This window comes from Calonectris borealis, chromosome 5 (assembly GCF_964195595.1).
Source record: "Calonectris borealis chromosome 5, bCalBor7.hap1.2, whole genome shotgun sequence".
NCBI classification, from domain to species: Eukaryota; Metazoa; Chordata; class Aves; order Procellariiformes; family Procellariidae; genus Calonectris; species Calonectris borealis.
Genome location: NC_134316.1, coordinates 31,007,641 through 31,028,011, shown reverse-complemented (window position 1 = coordinate 31,028,011; position 20,371 = coordinate 31,007,641). Strand labels below are relative to the sequence as shown.

The following is a 20,371-nucleotide window of genomic DNA, read 5'->3' as shown; positions in this document are numbered from 1 at the left end:
CAGCTTCCCCCCCCCACCATTCTTTTCCCCTAACCACACTGAGAACATATTTAATTCATTTAGCTTGCTTCTATTGCATTTTCTCTTCATATCCATGCCTCAGTAGCCGCTGGCTCTCCTCTTTATCATTAGCCTAATTTCCATATGCAAGGACAGTCAAGAACATCCCCACAACTTCAAAACAAAATAAGCAAGCTGCAACAATCCTTCTTCTATCCCTCTGACATAATAGGATACAAACCAAAATGGATGGTCATAATAATGCTTTTCACTATTATGGCAGCTGTGATTAAGACTGATTTGGATCAAAAGTTCTAAGACATGGAGCTATACTTTAAGACAATTTATCTTCCAATAGCATACTTACTTAGCAATAAATAACGTAATGATTGTTCACTGCAGTGGTAGAAGACTTCCAAGTTGGTGGTGGAAAATTAAGTGAAGGGGATATATGCTGTGACAGTAGTTGAAATAATTGGATACCTCATTCCTAGATGTAGAAGATCAGACTAAATCTACAGGAGGCAAATATTACAACTTTTTTTTTTAAACTAGCGTTTTGGTCTGCAAAAGAAGGCCTAGAACTTTTCTAAATCCAAAAGAGAAAGAACAAAAATAATAGTATGCTTTTTGGTCTGGAAGACAGGTGAAGTAGTCGTTGATGAATCATTCTGAAGACTAACCCAGAGGTCATTCAGTATCCCATCTGGTATGCACGATGACTCATACAATGGCACCAAATCCTGGGACAGCAAAATGCTAATATCCTTGAAGATCTGGCCATGCTTTATGAATTAATAAAATAATACTGCCTGACAAATAGATACATTACCCAATGATCCTTAGTGACATTAATAAGTGAAGCTTCAATAAAGCTAAGTCACATATGTAATACTTATATTAGCCTATCCAGCTTATACTGTCTGTTGTTCTTAAGAAATTTGCTGTTTAACTCCACATCTTTCTTAAGAAGAGTTTACACAGTAACTTTGCATTTTAAAGACGTTATCCACTGGAAAAAAGAAGTCTGAAATTTGTACTCATTATTAGATGACTACCATACAATGACACAAGAAGCATTTCAGTGTATAAAATTTAAAGCCAACAGTGCTACCTGTCCCAGTGTTTTGGTGTTGGATCTTTTACACTGCATTTTATGCAACACCACACAGATCACTAAAACATTGCTATGAATAGTGTTCTTCAAACATTATATTGCAAGAAAAAAAATTTACCAACACAAATCTTAAAGAAAACCCAAAACAAACCAAAACTACACACGGATAACCAAGTGAAAGGTAAGCAGCTCCACTGTCTCCATTGTAACACTAGCAAGAAAAAACCCTATAGATTTTTGCAGGGAGTTAAAAGCAATACTTAGCAAATATAACACTTTTTTTTCTATGATTTAACAGTTTATAAAAAGACACAGCACAAATGGAACTTGGATGTATTTTTTGAAAATGGAAATTTAAAAATCTGGAAGAAATCCATTCCTGTCCTTAAAACACCTGTCCACGAGAGCCAATTACCCAGCAGATAGAGCAAAAATACAAAGTTACTAAGAGCCTATCATTTATATTGAATTCTTTGCCAGCGCACAAATGCCAGTGCGCTGTATCAGCAACACTCTTCTTATAAGAACACAGCTCACTGGCAAAAACTTCAGGGTTTGCGTTTTTTTTAAAATGACTTTTTGCCAGAACCTCTAGCTATATTAGTCAGAGACCATACTTTCTCAATTAGGAGGCAAATAACAACCTCCACTTGCTGTCAGGACATTTGTTTTCTGACTTAGAGGAATGATTTCCAGTCCTCCAGTAAGGAAACCAAGTTGTATCATAAGGTTTCAGGAAGAAACTGTAGGTTTGTCATACACTTAACCTGTGGGAATTACTTGGTTCTCAAAATAAAAGGCTACTCAGACTTCAACTAATTTTATAGACTATGTTAATGTACTCTGAATTCCTATAAAAGCAGCAATAATAAGAACTTCATTTGTTCTGAAAAAAACAAAATTATTTATCCTTTCTGAAAATAGCAACTGATCTAATTTTAACAAGAAAATTCTTTCAAGCTACTTCAACCTCTGAGCTCTATGTTCTTGATGCTTGTTTCTTTTAACAGTTCGGTTTTGGTTTTTTGGTTTGGTTTTGTTAGTGGGTTTGGGTTTTTTTTGTGTGCTTTTTTTTTTTTTAGTTTTGTTGGATATTGCTAGTGAACAGGAAGTAGAGAGCTAGATTACACCATGTATAAGGGGCAGCAGAAACATTTTATAAAGATTTATTAAGGACAATAATGAAGATTGAAGAGAAAAAAGGAGGGAAAAAAAGCAATGCTGAAGCTTTAATTTAAGTGCTAAGGAATCAGTTCTTTTTACCCTTCCTTTTCCTGCAGCAAATCAAGAATCAACACACACGAAATCACAGAAAGTAAAACAGAACAAAACACAGCAGCTTTGTGGCATGAAATTTTATGCACTATCCACTCCAGCACACACTCATTTACTGCAAACTAAACATTTGTGATGCATATTACCTTCACTTTCTTTTTTCTTTTTTAAAAAAAGTTAATTCATCATATTTCAATGCAGAAGTCATCAAATAGTTTTAAACAGTTGCCTGTTACCTAACAATGAAAAAAGTCTAGCCTTCTAATTGAATGCTCTGGACCAACTATAAACTAATCTAACAAATCATATAACCAATGAGTAACAGAAAAATGCATAGTAAAAAAGGTGAAAACCAAGATCATGTATGAAGAAGCATCTGTCACATAATGATGCATGTAAAGGTAATATAAAGCTTGATCGTTATTACAGTTCATACAAATTTAGAAGTAATAGAAGTGTAAACTTCATTTTTCTCAGACATTGTTATCAGGAACATGGGGTGGGGGAGGAATCAAACCAGAATTTTTGTCTTAGTCTCCAAAACAGCAAATGAGAGTTTCTTCTCATTATTTTACCACACAATATGTACAGTTGTGTCATCATCTTCCCTCTCATGTCTCTCTCAACTCAAATACTTTGGTTCAAGTTCTACACAGTAGAGTAATACAAATTAAATTATCCCTAAAATCATATCAGGCAATAAAATGCGTGCAGAAGTCTGAAGCATTTCTGAGGAAAGCAAAACAGACAGACCTGGATTCTATCAGCCCTGAGTCTCTGCCAGTGAGACTGTCAAAAGTATTTTTATTATTGTTTTATGAACATTGCCTTAACAATGTATTATATACGGCTACTACTTTTTCAGAGACGTCACAGCTGGCAAGAGATCCAACTTGTTTTTTCAAGCCCCTCAATGTCAGCAACACTGACATTGACTTTGAAAATAAAGTCAAGTCATCAGTTGTATTCTCAGATACAAAAGATGCATTCGGCCAATGCAGCCCACCATACACCAACTTGCCTAAATGGGACCTCTACACTATATCTTGTCCACTGCTCTGTAATATTATTTCAGGCCAATACATTGCTATACTTTCTTCTAAGCAGCACATTTTGAACTTGTCATGATACTACCAGCAGAAAAAAATATGTTTACTATGCTGGCAAATATACAAGGTTTTTCACTACTCATATACAACAGCTTTTCTGGTCAGCTACAGACCTTTTATAATTTCATGAAAACACAATTATCAAGTTATATTTGTATGTGTTTCTGAAATACATCTTCAAGAAGCTATGCCCAAACCTCTTCAGATAGTCTTTCACTCTGTGGGTGCTAAGAGCTTGAGACAAGACAAAAAAGCATATTAGTGTATGTAAATTATTTCCTAGAATTTAAACAGTATTCCAATTGTGCAGATTTTGATGAATAAGATGATAAATTTCTATGCTGAACTAAGTGAAACAATCCAGTAGCAGGAGCTTCTTGTGGACAAATGTATTGACTGGACTTCATTAATATCATATAAGCAAGCAGGCAGGAATGCATACACACACACATATCCTGCAAGTTTAAAATATTGCCTTCTCCCCCCCTTAACTTACTGTGGTCTTGTGATCATTAGACACAGTAGATCAAGACTGAGCCTCACTCATAACTAGCTCCGAACTTCTCACTGCATTGTCTTCTCCTATCCAGAAAAGTTCTCAATAATGTTTAGCACCTCCTTCTTCTAATCTGTTGCTTGCGACATACAAGTCATTAGTATTTGTCATACTGTAGCATCTGAGGGCTCTTGTCACAGATGAGGATCTCTCTGCACTACCACAGCAAACCAACAGATTCCATCCTACGAAACCTAAAATATAATTGTACAATAGGACAGATACAGACAAGAGAATGCAAACTAATCATCCCACATTATTACATCTTATCTTGACAACTCAGCAGTTTTGACAACTGCGATTTAGTCTTTAGCATATCACATCATTGCATTGGATTTCCTTATTCCACTTCCTCACAGCTTTTTAAAGCATGTTACTACCACTTTACTGTCAGCTAACCCATCACCAGCATTTTCTGCTATTTTAATAGAAAAGTTCTAGGGAAGATAATTTTTTATTCCAGATTCTCCAAAAGCTATCAAAAGAATGCATTGCACTGCTGTTGTTATGCCCACAATTGCTACCTAAATTGCTGCTCTGAATGTGCATGCAAAATGACCAGGATGCTCTACTTTGCTTTACTCGGAGCAATAATATTCACAAGAGGAAGATGTACAACCTATACATGAAGAGCTACTCTTACTGAAGGTCGCAAAAGAACTTTGACCTTGGTTCTGTAATAATTAAAGACACATACTTTGCAAAAATATTTGGTCCAGGCATTGGAAGATTTGGTAGAATCAAGAGCAGCAGCTGAATAAAGGGAGAGCAAATTTACTACACAACTAGATAAATCACATGGGCTGCTAGAGTTTTAAACAGAGGGATTAACACACTTATGAAACATCCTTGACACAAAGCAAAAAAACCAAACAAACTTCAATATTCTGTAGTAAAATGTTGCTGTATTTATTTCATGGTGAAAACCACAAACTAGCATTCCAATAGACAAAGAACAGTTAGTTACATAGGAACTCTTAAAAGATGCACACAGATTGTGTTCATAAGCACGCACATGCTATACAGATAAGTTCAGATTCTTTTTGCCTGCTGAAGTCCACTCGAGCCTCGGCAGTCCCTGAAGTTCCTGCTAGCGAGGGAACAGAAAGCACCAGTTCTGTCATTCACACAGTCTAGATCAATGATCGAGCCTGTAACAGCAGAGAAAGGTGTACCAACACATCCCCAGTGCTTCAGCCATAGTCTTCTCAAACAGGTGGCTAGAATAATTACAGCATAAAATTGTACAGCTGTCATTTTGAAGAACTTCCATCATTATGCGGTAGGTAACCTTTCTAGGAATAACTGTGTTACACAGGTACATGTGAAGTACACAGGTCAGCTTTATAGAGATCACCCTCTAATCCCAAAATCCACATTAAGCTATTACATGGGTCTCTCGTGGTTGAAACTATGAGCATCTGCTCTACATGTCTCAGGGACAAGAACATGCATGTGCGAATAGTGCCAGAGAAACGACTGGAAGTGGTAGATGGGAACACCAGCACATTATGGGAGATGGGATGCAACGCTGTCACAGCCATATAGCAGGTATCCAAAGTACGCCCCGCCCCTCTGTCACACAGTCCCACTGTGAATTTCTGTGTGCTGGCACTTGACCCCTAAGAAAAAAGGAAAGTCTTGCCTTTACTCAGTGGTTGATCTCTATGCCTCAAAATAGTGCAAATGGGCTTTCAAAGTAGTCCTTGAGTTTTCACTCAATCCAATCCTGAGTAAAGGCATCTTGTTACTAAAGCGTAAGCAAAGGCAGCACAGGGAAGAGAAATCCACTGCTTACCTGGAAGCAATTCTAGCAACCAGGTCCTGAGAAGAGCGCTTTCTGAGGACCAGCCTCTCTTTTTAATGAAGCACCAGGTAAGCAGATGCAATCAACACCAGCAGAAACCAAAGAGTGAGTCAGACGAGCCATGTTATGTATGTGTCACTATTACGCCTTAAGTCCAAGGTAAATCCCTACTGGCTTCCTTAGGCAGGCCAAAATAGATCAAAGGGACCTAAAACTGTCCCAGATACTTGCTGTAGAAGATTAGGTCCCATCAGTAATACTGACCCTAATGCTGTTCCAGCTAAGACTATCCTCAGAATTAAAACGTACTTTGACAGGTAGTGAAGCAAAGCATTTCAGGAGTGTCTGCACTCCTGCACAGTGGCTGCACATTGGACTCACCTTTAGAAAACAGTCTACATAGGAAAAACAAGGCTGCCAAAACTTCCCAGGACAGCAGGGAGGCTGAAGGCAGAACTACGGCACTGAATGAACTGATACGACAGAACAGCAACTGATGTTCAGCTTTTAGTACACTTCCATCTACTGACAGATGATGCTTTTGATTTCCAAGAGAAAAGAACACAAACCTTTTACCACTGCAGGCCTCAACTCCCACCGAGGGAAAAAAAGCAAAGTGCCTAATTTCTAAACTTAAAACATCCCAATATCAAAATCAGTTTCACCATGTTGCTCTTCTCTAGACCATGTATTAACTAAAAGAAGTGATGTATCTCAGAAGACAAGAAATTATGACAAAAATTGATACAGCAACATATCCTCAAAGTTGGGTGGGGGGAAAATCACTCTGTTCACATCGACCTATCTTCAGTGCAACAAGCAAAAAGATAGTGGTGAGTTTGTTTTAATACAGAAGAAAATATCTATTTTTTAATAGTTTTTATTCTTTCAAATTAGAAAATAATGGCTAATAGGAGCTAATAGGTAGCTCCAAAGTTCAGATTTCTATATAGGCACTTCTCCTAATCAATATGAAAATTAAAGGAAAATATTTTTAGATTTTCATTTCTAAGAAGCTATATTAACATCACATTAGCACTTCCTAAAGTACTTTAAGAGAGTCCTCTCAAGAAGAGTGATTAGGGACCAACTTAGTGAATTAATGAGGTTACTCTGTGTTACTCCTTAGTGAAAGACTGACTTCAGTGAGTTAATGAGGTTACTCTGTCACCAACGCTACAGTTCTTGCTAATTACTTTAAGTCTCTCAGTTCTGGATGTCCACCCAACTTCATTCCTGTACTCCCAGAACAAGCGCTTCTGCTACCTATTATCTTGCGAGTCTTCCACCCACCGTGTTTCAAAGATCTTACTGGAAGGCAGGTTTGTAAATAACAGTTTTTAAAAGGTCTGAAATAAGTACTATTCAGTATCAACATTTACCCTTTATATTCTAATCCATTAAGATTAGAGTAGTAGAGCATTCTCTGTTCCCTGTACTGACATAAAGAAAAGAACTAAATCACATTAAAAAGTGCTGATTCTGTGTAATTTCTAGTTAAAAAAATATTCATGCTTTGAGTGTTAAATGAGTTTATTAGATGGTAAAGCATTTGTGTATCACGGTCTTTAATATACACTCTTCCTCTGCAGAAAATTTAATTGCTCTAAAAACATATTCTAAACATCACAATCATATTGATAAGATGTCAAGAAAAGCTAGGGAAATTTATCAATATCATTATATTACTACAGCATTTACAGCATTAAAATCAGCATAACTTTGTATACTGACACAATTCTGAATCCTTCCTTACCCGTCCCCATCCCTGCTTTAGGAACTGCAGTATCCACAGGGATGCAAAAGTCTTAAATAGCTACAGCAGTAAGCTCCACCAGTGCTAAGCCCTTAAACTCGAATGAAGTGACTCAGCTGATTTTACAGCTGGCCAGGGCAAAAAGATACCAAGGAAGTAAAAATAGGTACTGTAAACTCATTTCTGTAATTACATTTCATATTTTGAATGCACTTAAAATCCTTAGCTCAAACAGCAACAATAATGGTAGTTTAAAAACTACTGTTGTGTTTAAACAAAGCCCAAAATAAGGAAAAATCCCCAAAATGGGTAACACAACCGCTGCTAGCATTAGGGTGTGTTACTCAGTTCCAGAGTAACCGCTGGATTCAGATGATGGGGAGCCCCTGCCATGTGACAAAGCCTCCGGCTGCGGGCGCCTGGTCCAAGACATGTGACTTCTGGCAGAAAACCAAGCTCAGCTGCCTGCCAGCACTGGTGCTGGATCTGTAATGCATACCGTCTGCTGAGACCAGTGAAAAGTGGGAAAATAAGGAATTATATGTGCCTACACTATTGAATAATTATTTAATATATAATAATTTTAAATAACTAAAAATTAAAATACTGAATTTAAACCTCATTAGGAACTGTTTTTGAGGAAAAATATACCAGTTAAATATTTACAACAATGTGTCACACAACTTTAAGTTTCGAAGAACATATATCCTGCACAACTGATTTGTTCTTAAAGCAATAGTAATTTCAACTTATTTTTGAGTAATGATTGTTTTTCGTTTCTGTAGTTCTTTCTATGGAAGGAAATCTCAGATCTCAGACCTTCCCTCATTGTTTCTTTTGCTGAAATACCGGGGTTTTTTCACATATGAACCAAAAACAGCAGCAAAGCAATCAAGATCATCCACAAAAGAACTGCCCGCACACCTGCATTGCCTGTATGTATTCTTCTAGACCCATTTCCAAAACATATTGTACACTGTTTTCTTACAATGCTGTTACAGAACAAATAAAGGCCAGACAACGCCCACTTATGTATAAGACGCTGGAGATACCATGCAATATTTTAAAGGTATGAGGAAGAAAAATTTTAAAATTAGCTGGTAATTTAGGAACTTTAACAACTCTGAATCTCTAGTCTTAACTGCAATCACAGCTCAGGCCAATAAAATAAAACTAGAAAATTAACAATTCCATCCTGTATCTATTCCAGCAGAAACTCTGCATTATTAGAAATTAAAAGAAATTAATTTAGAATTTAAATTTGACATTTAGAAACACTTTCAAACTTCCATTTGGTAAAATAAAAGACAGACAGCTGAACCTTCTTCTGAGGGTCCACTATTAGGAAGTAACACATTGTCTAAGTACTCAACTACACATTCAATAAATATCAGTCGTGTAAAATGAAACGAAAAAAAAAATGCACAAGAAGAAACAGCTTCTGCAGGATAAGTAATCTCTAAATTTCTAAATAAATTGTTAGCTTTGCTCTTGGATTTACAAAGGATTTGTTGGACTACTGTTTGCATTTTTCAGTATCTTATAAAAGATACGCCATGCCTCAGGGTAGCAATTCCATATATGTTTGTTCTCCTATCTCCAGCATTTTGTAAATATTTTGCAGAAACTTGATCCACAATAGCTGAATAAATTAAAGAACTTGAAACTACAGATATTTCTGCCTATGATTTCCACTAGTAGCAACCTCAATTGTGCAAACAAATAATGGTTTGAGTACACCTCACATTTGCCAACTTTTCAAAATGAAATAAGCAATTAAAACAAAAAGTATGATTTTGTAAATGTGCCTAAATACGCACATCTCCCCACTGGCTTCTGCTGGATTTCCAGGTGCTCAAAAAGTGAACCGACTTAAACAAGGAAACTTCCATTTCCCCATTACCAATCTACTGACCACTTACGCTGTCGATACCTCATACATAGCCCCTTCATAAGAGGACGATATTTAAAATAATTTGACTACTATACTCATTCAAGAAAGGAAGCCCGCTATTTGAAACTCCTATAACACCTATCAGGAGATGAAATCTTTCGAAAGGTCATTAACTCTGTGCCTGCGCCCATCTTTTGGCTGGTACTTGCAAGAATCACTTCAATTTTATCTCACACACAAAGCCCGGAAGAAAACAAAGGGTACTTGATGATACTACTGATACTTTAATGGAAAAAATGACAGACTAGTAAATAGTGGCAAAGAGAGTGTGATGAGTTATGCAGAATTGTCTGGACTACTCAGAGGCATGGGCTCATTTAAACAAAATGTGTTTTAACACACACAAATACCAACCTACAGATCTTAGTCTAGGTAATACATCAAGCCATTCCTAAGAAGCGAGCAATCATATCCTGGAAAGCAACTCTGAAGATAAATAACTAAAACTGCACTTCCTGTACAATGTTTTGGAAACATCTGACTAAATTTGGGATGTATAACTGGTAACAGTTAAGTTAAATGTACTACTATAAACAGCATGGATGAAGCCAACACTGGAAAGTATTTCCAAAAAACTTGGAAATTGAAGAATTGGAGAGAGGGAGGAAGATCAGGAGCTGACAAGATACTTGTGTGCAAGCACATTCACAGAAACAACAGTATTGGCTTTTAATTCAATCAGAAAAGGTGCACTGACTGCCCACCACAGAATGCAGAAGTCTGGCCAATTCAAATAGAAAAGGACAAGCAAATTTCAACACCAAAGGCAACTAGGCAGCAGATTAAATAGCAAAACAGGGTAAAATTAGGTAGGATGCCCTATTGGAAGCATTAACTACACATTATGCTTGTATCAAACAAGATGCTCAATTTGGCAATAACTAGGTAAAATACTGGGGCCTATGACAGAAGAGAGGATGTCAATTTAGATGACCTAATCTTCCCTTCCGGCCTGCGCAACCATTAAGATTCTCAAAATGACTAGACAAGGCTAATTAATCTCCATAATACCTGTGACAATGAGGCCATAATTCCCATTTTACGAAGAGCAACCAGAAAGACGTTAGCGTGTTAAAACTCTTACTATTGCAAAACACCCAACCACCCAACAACAACAACCAACAGCCTTAAAAATCAGAAATAGTTCTAAACCTTATGCTGTAACAAGATAGCTCGCTGAAAAATACAGCACACAACCCTACTTCCATCTCAGAAAAGCACTCTATAGATGCTGAAGATCCCACTATATTGGAGTCCACAGAGTGAACAACTCCAGTGCTGGCATTTCACTGCTGCCACACCCTCTGCCTTCATTAAAAGGCAAAAAAAGTTAGTCGGAATCACAGCAGTCTTGCCATTGTAAAGCTTACAAAATTTCATTTATTGAGATGTCTGTGTTAGTCCAAACCAACAATTCACTAAGAACATATGCTTTGCATGGTTTCAAATAATGAAAACTGTAGTCTATTGTTGACAGCAATACTTACCCTAATTTACTCATGGCTGCACTCCAGCACAAAACTGTAATAAGGGCCTGACTTTTTTTTTTTTTCCCTTCAAACAGCAAAACCAGCAAATTTGTAGGACATACAACATGAAACCACCTTGATACAGATACAGCTGCGCTCTCAATCTGTTTTTTTTATCACAATTGTTACATCTGTTAAAGGGCACTTTACCACTACCTATATTACAAAGATGCTTTTAAAGCCAGCCCAAAAATAGAACTGAAAACCACCACTTCGGACTCCTATCCCTATCTCTACAAGAAGAATTGTTTTTCTCTATATATCTAATTTTGATTTACTGGAGTTATACAATCCTGATAAACACAGGAGCCTGTAGTTTTAAGCAATCAGGCAGCGGTAAAGCTAAACTGTTCCACATTATTCTACCACAGTCTCACTAGCTCACATTAACACAGTCTTTGGTTCACTAGAATTTCTTCTTACACTTGTTATTACATGTTAGCAAATACAAAGTAGAGATACACCTTTTCTCTAGTGAATACATACTTAGGAAAGAACAAGGTTTAATATAAATCAAAATAAACATATTTGATCTAAAAAAAAAACTGAAAGGATTTCTATTTTACACATTAGAACCCTAAATTCCAATCCTTTGTACAATTTTTGGTTTTATTTGTCAAATAAGCTGATAACTCTCGATAATTCTTTGCTGACCAAATCTGTTAATGCTAAATATACAGAGGTGACTTAGGGCACAGCCGAAGGGGAAGATATACTTTCTCTTTCTGAGCATTAATAAGGCTTATTTCATCTGTTCAGTGTAGAAAATACTTTACTTGGCTTTTACTTTACTTGTTATACTACTGCCTTATTCTACAAGTTTTCTTTGTAATTAAGGAAAATAATTAACTAAAATATTCCTTGCTAAATACTTTTACTCTGGCAGACAGGGAAAGAAAATAGCAACACAAAGCCCAGATCTGAAGAATTCTCATTTTATTTCACCAAAAATAAAGTGAAACAATCAGACAGAAACACCTATGTGGAAAAGGGCTATATTAATAACGTGAGATTGAACTAACAGCCTCTACATTGTCTTTGAAATTACCTGTAACAATTTATACACTAAAAATATAATTTTAATTATGTTTATATAAAATGCATACTTAAAACTCCTGTTAAAGTTGACTTAATGGCAGACAGTTTAGCTACAATTTGGGACTAACACTTATAATCATGAGTTCAGCTATTGTACCCCGATTCAACTACTTAACAAAACCATTTCTATTCACTCATTAAGCTTCTGCAGTTCAAGCTACTGGCTTTTGCTGCTGGTAAAATGTTAGCCATTCTTCATACTAAGTGACTAACTGTGTCTGTGACTCATTATCACCAGGAGATGATTATGCCACTGATTTTTGTAATGCTAACATATGAGTAACACTAAAAATAATTTAATCAGATGTAATATGTAAATCTGGGGAGAAGTAAAGAAACGTCAATTATTTGGCACCACTACCTGTTATTGGCTGCAGGTAGCGGTATACCCCACGATCTGTTGTGATACTGCTAGAAGTTTGCCAGAACACTACAAAATACACCACCATACATTTGTGCCTACTTCCATTTTTCTGATTTGATCCGAAACACTAGTTACAATATCCATTACTCTTGTACAGAAACAAATTATTAGCTTTAAAACATACTATTTCCTTGAGAATATGTTTGCAAAGTAACCCTATTACTTTACTACAATAATGAAGTACAAGATTTTGGATCCATTATTTCAATACTTCCTCGCTCTCCAAGTTTGTGATCTTTCTTTGCTAAGTGAGACTAGGCATTGCCCTTAACTCCTTAAGAAATCAGTCTGGAAACAGTGTTGTGCTTTTAGGGAAAATGCACAGCATTCACGTCAATATTTTTCATGTGTCTTTGTTTCATGTCTTTGCTGATCCTCACCATACGCAGCTTTTAATCACCAGATGTTCTTCACTAAAATGATGAGCTTTTCCTTAGCTCACGTCATAAGAGCAAATAATTTCTTATGTAAAAGTGGACTAATACTTAGTATTTAAAGTCACTCTAACTGATCCCTGAAAAACATCACATTTCATTCTCCAAGAAATTGACTCTTTTAAGATTCCACCATTTTAAGATTCCATCTTCCAGTTGTTGAATTCCACAGATTAAAAATTTTCTTGAAGTTTTCTTAGTCAACATAATTAATAGCAATAAGCAATTCCAAGATCTAACACCTGCACAGCATACAAAAATTTGGGAATGCTCTTCTTGCTTAACAGAAGAAAAAATGTTGTGAAGTCTAGAGGTTGGTTTTCTTACCAACAGAAAAATATGTCCACATAAGTCAGGCATACACCGAAACCATTTTCCAAATTAGTTCCTGAAAAATGTGTTTGGCAACCCTTCTGTCACATAGTAAATCTCCTATTTAGACAAGTAATAATTCCTTTAAAAACATAGCTGAAAAGCAACTCTAAAATATTATCAAGGATTATTTTAGTTACACTCTCTCAGCACATGACAGTTTTGGCTACTTGAACTGTCATTTGGAAAGATTTTAAAAATACTTTTCAAGACATCATCTTTACAGAGCATTTCAAAATAAATAAAGTCACCTTGAAATGTAGGCTGTGATCTCACAGACACCTGAGACAATCCACTGAGTAGTTCTCCACTGAAGAGTGTATACCTTTCTCTGCTTCTCCCGTATTTCCAGTTATGCAGTTCCACCTCCAGTGCTCATCAGACACCTCTATGATCTGCTGTAATTCACTGTAACAGCAGAAAACTAGCCATCTTCTTCAGTGGGTTTAAAGAGCAGCTTGCTCTTTTAGTGAATTAGAGGAGTCCAGTAAGCCCTGACGCTGGCATGAAGCAAGAATATGGCTGGGAGAAATAAAAATGATGAGTGATAAACGAGAAGTAGCAGCTCTCCCTTTTGAAGGTAATGAGCTACTATGTCAGCTCACCAAATACTGTGGAATCACATTTTCAGTGTCTTCACCGTGCCAATTAAATGTAGCAGTTTTAACTTTATTGTAAAATCACTTAAACAGGCAGGGAACCTTGATAACTTTTTCCCAATTTACACCTTATTCTCTTCTGTTTGTCTTTGAAGGAAGCTTACAACAGCAAAAGAGATCAACAACTTAGAAGACCAGTAGAATTAAATTATACCAAGGCTCAAAACAAAAATTAAAATGCCAAATGGTATTTTAAATGTTTCTTCCTTCAGATATAAAAACTGATTTTAAAACCACAACACTGCAATAATAGAGCATTCATTATCTATACTTTACAAAAAAAAAGCACTTGGACTATTTAATTCATTTATATTGAGATGAAAGCCTGTTCTAAATAAAAATGCATAAAACCCACAACTGGTTTATATTTTAGAAGTCGACATTTCGTTCCTGATCCTCAAATACCCAGAAGATATCCTTACAAATGCTTACACCCAAACTTCTACTTCTGTTCTATACTGAATATACTGAAGCAGGAAGCTCACCTAGATTTGTCAGAAAAATTCATTCTTAATTATCAAATTCTTTTCTACAGCAGCAAATTAAGAAGTCAGTAGATCAGCTTTTCTGAGGCTGAAAACATAGTGCTCCACCAATATCAGTACTACAAGGGACAGACAGGGAAGTCAAATGCATCTCCCTACAGTAAGTCTCTTTCAAGCCAAAATTTTACCTGTAAGCTCGTCAAGGCCAACATCAGGCAATTTCAAATTCTAAAGCAGTGTACAAAACCGTGCTCACTGTTACGTAACTACTACAAATCCAAATTTTAGAGATGTATGAATTTTACACTTCCTGTAATAAAAGCAGTCATGAAAGATGAACAGCTTTTAAGAGATAAGCCCGAAAACTTTCTCTTCTTCAAGGCTACAAAACTAAACACCGTAACAAACAGCTACCTTCTTAAATGCTTCTAAACCCACACTCCTAAGAAGCACAGGATGTATCAGAAAGACACTAGCCATACTCTGAGATGCAAAAGAAAGGAAAGCAAGAGTAATGAAAAAAAGACGGAAAAGATGCAAGAGCATCAAAATAAGAACTGGGGAAACAAACAAATAAAAAAAAACCACCACCAAAAAAACATGTAAGCGATGTCAGGCTTTAAAGTTGTGATCTGTTACACTTTTGCTACCTCCTTTCCATACTACTGGCGGGCCCTCACAGGAAGTAGTGCAACACATGCACAGCAACACTATTAAGTAACAGAACCAGTTACATCAGCATTTTGTGCTGTGAGAAATACAAAAAGGAGTGAGAGCAGGGACTGTGCTATACGAAGTGTACAAGTGCAGTTGAGAAGGAGGGTGGCATGAACAGCAACATTCTTCAAAGAAGGGGCAAAACACTTGTGTGAACAGTGGTTAATATTTGTGATTTTTGTTTGGATTTACAGAGCTCAGAAAAAGCTACTATATCTCTTGAGAAAAATGTTGCAAGAGTAAGGATGCTTAAATGTATCAGAGTGATCATTATAGTTTTAACACAAAAAAAGGTTTTTCCTCTACCATTAAAAACAAAACAAAAAAACCCAACATTGCCACATTGCAACTCTGAATATATTTCTTCAAATTAAACAATCAGATCACGTGTCAGAATGGGCACTGTGGATCACTCACGGGACACTGTGTTTTTAATCAGACAACAACACTTCACACACCATTAACAGAAACTCTTCATTTCAGTGATCTACGCTCAAGTTCAGTCTGTAAAAACATTTTTGAGGCTGAAAGTTTCTAGGAACGTTAAATGTTATGTACAGCTACTGAGAGAGAAAAATAACATTCCGTAAACGAAAAGCAAAACTACTTACGTTTCAAAACAGCGATCCACGTTGTCTGACATCAGAAGTAGCATGCATAGCTGTTCCAGTGCTATTAGCTGCATATCCCTTTCATCTCCCTGCCCCATCTGCAGCCATTCCAGCAAGGTGTCTGGGTCCACATCTGCCATGTTTTTTTTTTTTTTTTTAAAAAAAAAAAAAGCCGCCTCCACTTATATTAAAAAGTACCAAAAATATCCTTTAATTGTTCAAGCCACACTAACTTGAGCAGAATGAATGTCTCTCTTCAGCCAGCCCCAGGCTTTTGCAGTTTTCACCTGGAAAGAAAAACGAAAAAAAAAAAAAAAAATCATCATCATCACAATCTTGTCTTTAAACTTTTTGGATTTGCTCCTCTCTAAAATGTACAGCATATTTTTGGGCTGACATTAAGAAAACTTCCACATACTTGACCTTTTTTTTTTCAAGCTTTATATGTGAGTAAACAGTAATGACTTTGTTCTGTTTCATTGGAAATAAATCTCTAGTTCCAGCTGGCAATCAAACAAGACTGAGAGCCTGCTCTTATTTACAGGATAACTCAAAATTAAAACTTAAGTAGAAAAACTGTGCTTAACCTTTTGTATATTCTCAAAACTAATATAAGGACAAATAGTGCTGTCTTGCCTATCCCTTTTCCTTTAATATCACTTTATAAGAAAGTGTCCAACTTTCTGAAAGATGGATTACCTCCTCACTAAAGTATTCAAATAGAGAGACATCACATGTCACGTTTTAAATACAAACCCACAAAACAAAAAAATTGAGATGTACAGCTAAAGACTAAAAACTTGGAAAAAGTTTTATTAATCCCTCATCTTTTAAAATAGCATTCGAACATAAGGAAAATAAGCTTTTAAATCAAAGGATGAAAAAGACAATTTAAGAATCACTTCCATTTTCTAGAGTTAGGGGTTTGCTGTTTCGAGGGGGTTTTTTTTGATAAAAAAATGTAACTAATTCATAGCTTTTAAAAAAATGCAGTGAATAATTCAAATAATTCATGTACTTATAAGGAAAACACCATTATTTTTTGGCCCAGTGCCATAGTTGTACATGCAAGCTGAAGACCAAAAAAGTCCCTTTTCCCTTTAAAATATTAAGAGATATTTTATCCTTTGTACTTGCTTTTTACTTTGTGTTTTACTAACAAATAATCAAATTCACCTCCCATGCCTAAGAACACAGCAAACACGACTATTTTCATAAAAAAACTAAAACAAAGGTTACAAACCAATCTCTCCAAATTAAACGTACAAGAAAAACATTGACTATTTTTAAAATATAGCTTATAAAAAAAGAATTGGTTTACCCAACTCATATATAAATACAAAATGCTAGACAGAGTCCCCACAAATTGGGGGGTGGAGGGGGAAGAGAGAAGCTCGATCTGGACAAAGTCTGCCTACTTGTTTACATGCTGCTAATGAGTTAATAGTTAAAAAATAACTCCACCAAGGGCACATCTACCAAAGGGAATCAGAAATTGGTATTATATGAAGAAACGTACACTGAATCAGCACTGCTGTTTCACAATAGCTTTGAACTCAAAGATGTGACAAAACAGAAGACGACAGATATGATTTTTTTATAATTTAGGACCATAACGACATTACAGATGACTCAATTACTGCTTGCCACTTATATATTTTTCTTATTGCTGCAGTCTTGCTGTAAAAAGCAATTCAAGTGTTACTACATTCATATTCTGTGCTTTAAACAATGCCTATGATCCTCCGAGCTGTTTACAGACTGTATTTCCTGTTCCAAGCCTAAATAAAACTACTTTCAGCCAAAACAAGTGGGATCGTATTGTAAGTATAGTACGTCTCCTTAACGCGACTAAATGATTAACTTCAGTTGGGGGAAGAAAGGCAACAGAAACAAGAAAATTAAGAAAGACGGCGAAAGCGGGGTAAGTCCAATACAGGCACCTGCTGTTCTTCCACCCCAGCCGGGCTCTAACCAGACGGAAAGGAACCACCGAGCGGAAAGCAGAGCAGGACGAGAGGCCGGGGCTCCCACGAGAGCGGCACCAGAAAAGGGGCCAGGCCGCAGCTAAACTCATCCCCCGCCGCCCGGGCCTGCACACACGGGCACATCAGGCGGGCCCCAGGCCAGCGCGCGGGGATCCGGGGCCCCCTCCCTACACCGGCCTCCCGGAGAAGGGGAGCCCTCGCACCGCCTCCCCCCGCCTCGCCGCCCCCGCGCACAGGCGAGCCGGCGGCGTGAGGGGCTCCCCGGCCGCGACGCCCCGCTCTGCCCCTCAGCCCCCACGCAGAGATTTTCCGGCACCCGCCGCCGCCCCGGTCCAGGGCCTCGGCCCGCAGCCGGGCCTCCCAGCCCGCTCCCTCCGGGCCTGCCGACATCGACCCGCCAGGCCCGGGCAGCGACGCTCGAGTTCCTGGCGAGCCGCAGGCCTCGCAGAGTGACCCGGCCTGGCGGCTCAGGAAAGGCGCCGTCTCCCCAGCGCCAGCAGAAGCGGCCCCGCACCCTCCCCGTCCTCGCCGCTCACCTCGGCCTCCCAGAGCTAATTCGCCGGAGCCGACCCCTCCTCAGCGCCGCGGGGAGACAGGGGGAGAGGCGAGGAGGCAGCAGCCCGAGCCCCGCAGCAGGCGGCAGCGAGCGGCATCCATGGCGCTCCGCCCGGCACGGGATTGGGTGGGAGGAGGGGGAAGGGAGCCGCGCCGCGGCCTCGGGGGGAGGAGCTGGCGCCGGCCGAGCGGCCGCTGGGGGCGCTGCGGGAGCGGCCCGGCCGCCTCTCGCTCCCGCCTCCACGGCCAGGGCCCGCCTCGCACAAGCGGGCGAGCGCTGCCGGCGCGGCGCGTCTGCTAGTCCCGCTCCTCGCCGCGCCGCCGCTGGCGGAGCCGCCGCCGCTCCCCGGCCTGCGCCTGCGGCGGCCTCCCGCGCCGAAAGGGGGCCCGCGCTTCCGCGCCCGCCTCTGGAGGACGGGCCGGGGCCGCCGACCCAAGAGCCGCGAGGGCCGCGCTCCCCTCGGGCGCGCCGTGCCCGGCCCCCGCTCAGCTTTCTCTGCCGGAGGGGAACCTCGGGCCTGGCCCCCCCGCCCCGGCCCTGAAGGGGCCTTCTCGGCCAGGCGCCAGCCTTGGGAGTGGGGTCCTGGCCCCCAGGCTGCCCGGCCGCCCTCGACGGTGAGGAGCGGGAGTCGAGGCTTGCCCGGCGTGGCCTCCGGCCCGCCCCAGCCGCGGGTGTCCTTCCGCTGGCTGCATGCGGATTTTTTTTTTTATGATTACAGCTCATTTTATTTCATGCCGTATTCTGGTTATTTACTTCATTATAGTGGTCTTTATATATACAGAGAGGGAGCTTGCAGGGCCCACTCTTGAAAACACTGTGATCCACCTCCAGCACCTCCATTAAAGGGGCGATGGTGGACAGGTGTAAGCGTTGCAGTAATGGGCCTTTCAGAGCAAAGGTCTTAACTTGCCCGTATCCTGTAGTGAATTTGAGATACCGCAACTACACTGCGTAGCTTGAGACACATTTTGCGGTAGAGTAGCTCCCTGCCACACACGCTGAAAAATGCTGTGCGGTTACCTTGCATATATGATCAAAAATCAAAGGAAGCAAACAGCTAGAAATTTAAAATGAAGGACTAAAAGGACTTTATAGCAAACTACTATAAATTTAAAATGAAGGACTAAAAGCAAAGGATCTTCAAAATAATTTCCTTCTCTGTAGGATGACATGCATTTTTCTAAGGAAATTAAGCCTATTAGTATAAGTACAGTAAATAAGATTATTGTACATTTGAATGTCACTCCTGCCTACCTCATAGACATTTCCTGTGATTAGGAGGCTACAGCTACACACTGAACAAAAAGGCCATAGCACTCATGCTCGGTTAAAACTTGCCAAATGCAGAAATATTTATTGTTTGGTGTTGTAATAACACCTCTAGAAAGTGTTACCTTTATTGCCGTAGGTTTTTTTGGAATACAAGAACAGTAGTTCCTTTGTCTCTATTTCTGATTTCTAAGGCAGCTTAGCCTTTCTGTCTTACCGTATTATGTCTCTCGTAACTGCCACTTGTTCCAGCCCTGCTGAGATTTACATGTATATCCTTTGCCTATGCTTGTCCTTCAGCGGTCAGCAAGACTTCTTATATGCTTAAAGTCAAGGACATGAGGCAGTAGGAAGACTGAGTCTGCAGTCTTTAAATTTAGAAGCTTGATCTTCTTTCACTTTCACTGGTGCAGAAGCAGCAGCAGAATTAGGCCAAACTTATGAACCGCATCTGCTAAGTGACCTCACTCCTGTTGCATGATGCTAGAACAGTTTCCTTTGCTTTTTGTTGTGAAGAGAGGTTTCAAGTAAAGCAACGTTATGAATTTCTTCTGAAGACCATAACCAAATGCTAATTTTCAATTGTAAAGACAAGAAACTTTGAAGTCAAACAAATGTTTCACTCTTTGCACATAGGCTGCACTTTCTGCTTCAG

At 38.9% G+C, this 20,371-nt stretch overlaps 1 protein-coding gene across 13 annotated transcripts in view; it reads right to left on the bottom strand.

The window, feature by feature from the left end:
* Nucleotides 1–18,578, bottom strand: part of HECTD1 (HECT domain E3 ubiquitin protein ligase 1) — a 65,561-nt gene extending 46,983 nt beyond the window's left edge. For 7 of the 13 annotated variants that reach the window (XM_075151720.1, XM_075151717.1, XM_075151721.1 and 4 more), the window contains exons 1-2: nt 18,428–18,577; nt 15,904–16,190 (exon numbers count right to left, since the gene is read on the bottom strand). In XM_075151720.1, coding sequence (XP_075007821.1) covers nt 15,904–16,043 — 140 coding nt within the window. In that variant the 5' untranslated portion in view covers nt 16,044–16,190; nt 18,428–18,577. Of the gene's footprint in view, nt 1–15,903; nt 16,191–18,427 lie in introns of all 13 variants that reach the window. The other 6 variants (XM_075151716.1, XM_075151724.1, XM_075151725.1 and 3 more) reach the window with 1 other exon arrangement.
* Between the last annotated feature and the right edge of the window lie 1,793 nt (nt 18,579–20,371).